General features: G+C 47.5%; 1 protein-coding gene across 1 annotated transcript in view; it reads right to left on the bottom strand.

Annotated features, from left to right (window-relative positions):
• Nucleotides 1–7500, bottom strand: part of srgap1a (SLIT-ROBO Rho GTPase activating protein 1a) — a 116615-nt gene that overhangs the window by 66961 nt on the left and 42154 nt on the right. Inside the window, exon 3 of the mRNA XM_076299220.1 lies at nt 1–59. This exon is cut by the window's left edge and continues 104 nt beyond it. Coding sequence (XP_076155335.1) covers nt 1–59 — 59 coding nt within the window. The remainder of the gene's footprint in view (nt 60–7500) is intronic.

Here is a 7500-nt window from a genome sequence, read left to right as displayed (position 1 = left end):
GCACCTGGTTCAACAGCAGGTACCAACAGTTCACCGGGGACAGCAGGTTCTGGTCTTTTCTACAGAGAGAGAGGAGGGGGGGGGGGGAATCACTGGTAAGACCAGAGAAATAAAATGCCAACAGCGTGCTCTTCCTTCCTTTCCATTGATGATTACTGTCCTACACAGCAGCATCTGGAGTCACTAACTTCCATGGTGAGCTGTGTGTGTGTGGGTGTGTGTGTGTGCGTGTATATATAATGTGAGTGTGTGTGTGTGTGTGTGTGTGTGTGTGTGTGTGTGAGCGTGCGTGTGATGTGGTGTGTGTGTGTGTTTGTAAGTGTGTGTTTGTATGTGCGTGGTTGGCTTATGTGTGTGTGTGTTCCTTGCAGCTGCAGTACTACACAGCGACATTTCTGGGGCATACTGTACAGAGGCGTGGTCCTGGGACAAAGCCATGCTAACAGGGGAACAGCCACGCGGCTGCCACGTCCACACACACACACACACACACACACACACACACACACACACACACGCCAAAATAAACCTGTGCTGGAGGAGGCCTGGAGGACTGCAAGCCTAGAGGGACATGAGCTATTTGAGTGAGCCACAGTTTGCTGCAGCAGCACATTTCTCCTACAGATTTGTGCATGTAGCACAGCAGGGAGAGCTACTTTTGAGCGAGGAGGGGAAGAGAAAATTGCTGTATACAAATGAGTATTATCTAGTGAAAGAGGGAAAGAGTGTGTGTGTGTGTGGGGGGGGGGGTATGGGGGTGTGTGGTTTGTGTGTATGGGTGTGTGTAAAAATGAAAGACAGACAGAGACAAAAAGAGAATGTATGATGAATGTGTGTGTGTGGGGAGGGGTTGTTAATTTGTGAGGAAATGAGTTTATGATAGACAGCAGGAGATAGCGTGTGAGAGAGAGAGAGCCGCCAGCGCATGACTTCTGATTGACTCAATCTATCCCAGCACTGCGGGCACAGGGTCAACAGATGGCAGAGAGTGGGAACGCCAGGATCCGAGAGTGGGAACGCCAGGATCCATATGGAGCCTCCCCTCTGCCTCCTCGTCACCCACTCACACACTCTCTCCCTTTCTCTCGCTCTTGTACACACACACACACACAGACAGGCAGCTCCCATCAACACTACAGGTGAGAGATTGCATTTTATCCCACAAGCCTTGACCTATACCCTAACCCTGAAACACACACACACACACACACACACACACACACACACACACTACCTCCCAAATTTCGACTGGAACTCACAGAAAACGGAAATGCAACAACATTTGCTGGCCAATCAAAATATCAAACCTACGGTCCCCCTCATTCCTGCAGTACCCCCCTCTTCCTGTGTCTTTCTCTGCTCATCTGAAAAACAGGATGCCAAAGGGATTGACAAATGACAGACTCCCCATAAGGCCCACATTAGAGATGAACTCCAGGACCATGTAATAGCCATACTCTCAAGGCCCTGGTTAGAGGCGGGTGGAAACACACACACACACACACACACACACACACACACACACACACACACACACACACACACACACACACACACACACACACACTCAAAAGAGTCAAAGAGGGCACATCAAATGTAACCATGAGGGTCTAATTCAACTTAAAGCCCACAGACATATGATTGCAATATACTGTGTGTAGGACATGCCATAAGGACCTCTTTTAAAAGGGCCGAGAGAGGGAGGGAGGGAGAGAGAGAGAGAGAGAGAGAGAGACAGAGAGGGAGAGAGAGAAATGGCACACATTACACTAGCAGTGTAGTGCATTTTGCCAGAATGCAATTACTGTAAATCTTTTCACCCTGGTGCATGTCATCTTCACATCCCTACATGACCACACAAGTCTGTGTGTGTGTGTGTGTGTGTGTGTGTGTGTGTGTGTGTGTGTGTGTGTGTAGTGTAGGGTAGTGTGTGCATGCGTGTGTGTGTGTGTGTGTGTGTGTGTATTTGTCTGTGCGTATTAACAAGTTGCATCACAATGGCTCATACACAGTATGAAAGATGTTCTAGAAGGCTTGATAATATGCCAGTGATGAGCTGCTCTAATTTTGAATGAAATTCAAGTGAACTTCCTGTGAGTAACACAGACTACCATCCACTACCAACCTGTTACTGTAAACCCATGACTCAAATGGACTGGGCTGTCCATAACGAAGCCGGATGGTCATTAGGTAAAGTAGGTCACTAAGCACAAGGCCAGACTGGTGGTTGAACCCGCACTGCTCACGAGATGAATCAGAAGATTGGTTCGGTTAGATCACACACACACTCACACACACACACACACACACACACACACTCTCTTCAGGAACTCTGGTGAGGAGATGGCCCAGATCCCAGAATGCATTGTGGAAATGTGTGTCCGCTTCACCAAACTGCAAATTGAAGCCTAGTGTCAGAATGGACTGACCCAATGGGTCCAAACACGCATTGCTGACCTGACCTATTCACCACAGCAGAATCAACCCATTATGATCCACGGTTCACCACAGCAGAATCAACCCATTATGATCCACGGTTCACCACAGCAGAATCAACCCATTATGATCCACGGTTCACCACAGCAGAATCAACCCATTATGATCCACGGTTCACCACAGCAGAATCAACCCATTATGATCCACGGTTCACCACAGCAGAATCAACCCATTATGATCCACGGTTCACCACAGCAGAATCATCCCATTATGATCCACGGTTCACCACAGCAGAATCATCCCATTATGATCCACGGTTCACCACAGCAGAATCAACCCATTATGATCCACGGTTCACCACAGCAGAATCAACCCATTATGATCCACGGTTCACCACAGCAGAATCAACCCATTATGATCCACGGTTCACCACAGCAGAATCAACCCATTATGATCCACGGTTCACCACAGCAGAATCAACCCATTATGATCCACGGTTCACCACAGCAGAATCAACCCATTATGATCCACGGTTCACCACAGCAGAATCATCCCATTATGATCCACGGTTCACCACAGCAGAATCATCCCATTATGATCCACGGTTCACCACAGCAGAATCAACCCATTATGATCCACGGTTCACCACAGCAGAATCAACCCATTATGATCCACGGTTCACCACAGCAGAATCAACCCATTATGATCCACGGTTCACCACAGCAGAATCAACCCATTATGATCCACGGTTCACCACAGCAGAATCAACCCATTATGATCCACGGTTCACCACAGCAGAATCAACCCATTATGATCCACGGTTCACCACAGCAGAATCAACCCATTATGATCCACGGTTCACCACAGCAGAATCAACCCATTATGATCCACGGTTCACCACAGCAGAATCAACCCATTATGATCCCACAGCAGAATCAACCCATTATGATCCACGGTTCACCACAGCAGAATCAACCCATTATGATCCACGGTTCACCACAGCAGAATCAACCCATTATGATCCACGGTTCACCACAGCAGAATCAACCCATTATGATCCACGGTTCACCACAGCAGAATCAACCCATTATGATCCACGGTTCACCACAGCAGAATCAACCCATTATGATCCACGGTTCACCACAGCAGAATCAACCCATTATGATCCACGGTTCACCACAGCAGAATCAACCCATTATGATCCACGGTTCACCACAGCAGAATCAACCCATTATGATCCACGGTTCACCACAGCAGAATCAACCCATTATGATCCACGGTTCACCACAGCAGAATCAACCCATTATGATCCACGGTTCTCGCTCTCTCTTGTCCTTTATCTCGCTCTCTCTCTCTGTTGAATAAAGCTGTATGGGATAGTGGCCAATAAAAAGGGGGAAACTACAAAGGCATATCCACATCCTGCAACGTACGTGTGTGTGTGAGTGTGTGTGTGTGTGTGTGTGTGTGTGTGTGTGTGTGTGTGTGTGTGTGTGTGTGTGTGTGTGTGTGATAATGACAGTGTCTGTTAATGTTGTTTCTATATATTATCCATAATATGGCAAAAAGGACTACCACATAATAACAGGAAATGCATCCAAAACCACTTACTTTCAGATTTATAAGAGGCACAGAGAAAGGTCACTTCTTTGTAATGTATGCATTTATAGTTAGATTCCTTATGTATTCTTAATGATGATGATGATGATGATGATGATGATGATGATCAAGACAGACAGACAGACAGAGAGAGAGAGAGAGAGAGAGAGAGAGTCCCTGTCCATGTACCCCTATCCCTTGTATATACCTGTATAATTGCTTAGATCCTGATACTGTACATTTATGTAACAATTGCTTTGGCTACAAGTGTCATATTTGTCATGACAATGAAGCACCATTTGAATTTGAATTTGAATTTGCGAGAGAGAAAGACAGAGAGAGAGAGAGAGAGAGAGAGAGAGAGAGAGAGAGAGAGAGAGAGAGTGGGTGGGTGGAGAGAAACAGCATGAAAGAGGCCCAAGGCTACAGAAGGACAATCAAAGGCAAAAGTTGCAGTAACAATCTTTTTTTTATTTTTTATTTTTATTCTTTATGAGCACCCACTCCCCTGGCAAAAGAAACTTTTCTCCAGGCTTAGATCTCGCTCCCTCCTAGGGAACTTTTCTCTTGTTCCCCCATCCCTTTCTTGTATCCAACCATCATATCTATAGTCCGCTCTCACCACCACCTCTCCTCTCCCTCCCTCCTCATATCACTTTGGTTCACTTTTTACCCTCTCTCTCTCTCTCCCTCTCTCTCTCTCCTCTGCAAGGCAGCAGTTCCTATCCATCCAAGCCCCGTCTCTCACATAGTCAGTGCTGAGTCTACATCCTTTATCTCAGGCAGCAGAAGTTGACCTCTGTCTCTCTTTCTCTACAGACTCTCTCTCTCTCTCTCAGACTCTCTCTTTGTCACCAGTCACTGACACTGACTCCATTAACAAAAAAAATGTAAAGCCCTCTCGACGAGATGTCGGATTTTCACACCTGCTTCTGCCAGAGGACCTGCCGCTAGCACACCTCCTACTCTAGGCCTCTCGTTCCGTCTGCCGCTAGCACACCTCCTACTCTCGGCCTCTCCTTCCCTCTGTCAGAAGCCCAAGAAGGACGAGATGGGAAACGCTGAGTGAGGAAGACAGTCCAGGAAAGCCTTGTGAAACGGAGCTATTGTTCACCAGTAATTATGAAATGGCTCCGTGCTTTGTGGCTCTCTGACAAGCCTGACAGTTCCTCTCACAGTCCTGGCTTATGGAAATGAGGGGCAAACGCATAAACATTCGGCGGCGTAAATATTTACCAGCAGCTGAACATCAGACTGAACATAATGAGGGCTTTTACAGGTAACACAATAAAAACAAATACCAGGGATGGGAGGATGTAAACGCGGTTTTAGTGAGAATGTTTTACAAATGTTACGTAACGATAAAGCCCAAGAGAGGGCTTTGATTTCAAAAAAGCCTCCTCGGGATCGTGTCACTTGCCAGAGACAAGCTTCACTTCAGTGTTAATCCCAATACTTTTGACTGTCCTCGTGCAGGAAAAAATAAAACATAAATGAGTTACTGAAGCTGTTCAATGTGCAAAATCATTTTAAAATAACACTTTGAGTCACCAGCAAGGATAATAGCAAAGGAATAACATGGACATGACTGTCCATCGACTTAGACTCAGTGAGCTACTGCCATTTAGCCACTGAAATAGCATCCCGTTTATCTTATTATATGGTACTGACCACGGAGTGGCTAGAAGTCCTTTCGGAGTCCTCCTCTGAACACTGCTGATACTCCAGTGACCAGCACTAAGGGGAGTGGACAGTACAAACATAATGAAATAACTCCCCCATCACTCCCTGTGTAAACATGGGCCCATGTGTGATAGCTCTGCAAATACCCATCAAAGAAACTCCTCAAACATATTCATATGCATGTGCGTGCGAGCACACACACACACACACACACACACACACTCAAACCCACCCACACACACACACACACTCAAACCCACACACACACACACTCAAACCCACACCCACACACACACACACACTCAAACCCACACACACACACACACACACACACACACACACACACACACACACACACACACACACACTCAAACCCAGTCAGCTTGATCAGCAGATACCCGCTTAGTCTCTCCAGAGTTTGTTGAGAATGAGCGCGTCCTTCAGTCTCTTCTGTGTTTGCATGTCTCCCCTCTTCTGTGTGTGTGTGTGTGTGTGTGTGTGTGTGTGTGTGTGTGTGTGTGTGTGTGCGCGTGTGTGTGTGTGTATGGAGTGTATTTTGGTGGAACTCAAACTATCCAAGTGAGAAAACAGATCCAAGGAAAGAGTTCATTCCGTTCCCATGGGAGCAGAGAGGCGAGAAAACATAGAGGAGGGAGAGAGAGAGAGAGAGAGGGGAGAGAGAGAGAGAGGGGAGAGAGAGAGAGGGGAGAGAAGTAGAGAGAGGGAAAGATAGGAGAGGAGTAGAGAGAGAGGGGAGAGAGGGAGAGAGAGAGAGAGAGAGAGAGGGAAGAGACAGAGAGGGGAGAGAGAGAGAGGGGAGAGAAGTAGAGAGAGGGAAAGATAGGAGAGGAGTAGAGAGAGAGGGGAAAGGAAAGAGAGAGAGGGGGAAGAGAAGAGGGGAGAGAGAGAGAGGGGAGAGAGACAGAGAGGGGAGAGGAGAGAGAAGGAAAGAGAGGAGACGAGTAGAAAGAGAGTGAGACTGAGAGAGAAGATAGAAATAAAGAGGGGGACAGAGGGGAAAAGTGGAGAAAGTGAGACAGAGACAGAGAGAGGGAGAGAGAGAGAGAGAGACAGAGAGGAGAGGAGAGAAGTAGAGAGAGGGAAAGAGAGGCTCCGGCAGAGAGTATCTGATAATGGGATGCTAGCCAACTGTGCCCTTATTTTTCTGTCTATAGAACTGTGTGCTAAATGTTTTTTTGGAACTAGGACGAGATGTTCAGGGCCCCAATTCATTGCTCATCCCTCACCTCCTCCTCCTCCTCCTCCTCCTCCTCCTCCTCCTCCTCCTCTCGCCCCCATCCGGTCCAACAGCACTCTCCTGCAGCACTCAGAGGAGCGGAGAGCAGGCGTGAGGACACACCTGCTACACATGAACTTTCAACTGACTGACATTTAGCAGACGCTTCTATCCAAAGCCACGGGGACTTGCAGCGACAGGTGACGAAACCGCTGCTCCACCACAGAAGACCGATATGAGGAAAATCAAAAGGAAGAGGACCACAAAACAGAAGACATTGTGGTCAAACAAAACACAAGTGGACAAAGAAATATGAGGAAAAAAGTCCAACTTTGGATACAGGTTGTATGGTATAACATTGTTATGAAGCCCTGCTGAGAGGGGTGGTGAGGGTCCCTGGATGCTTAAAGCCCTGCTGAGAGTGGTGCTGGGGGCCCTGGACACTTAAAGCCCTGCTGAGAGTGGTGGTGAGGGCCACTGGACGCTTAAAGCCCTGCTGAGAGTGGTGGTGAGGGCCACCCAGGCCTCATCCATTACACTTAGGG

The sequence above is a fragment of the Alosa pseudoharengus genome, unplaced genomic scaffold (genome assembly GCF_046254945.1).
Source record: "Alosa pseudoharengus isolate Yale_2024_CS ecotype anadromous, Long Island Sound unplaced genomic scaffold, YU_APseudo_1.1 YU_APseudo_1.1_scf_10, whole genome shotgun sequence".
Lineage (NCBI taxonomy): Eukaryota > Metazoa > Chordata > Actinopteri > Clupeiformes > Clupeidae > Alosa > Alosa pseudoharengus.
The sequence above is the reverse complement of the archived record's forward strand: the minus strand, read 5'-3'. Positions and strand labels throughout refer to the sequence as shown.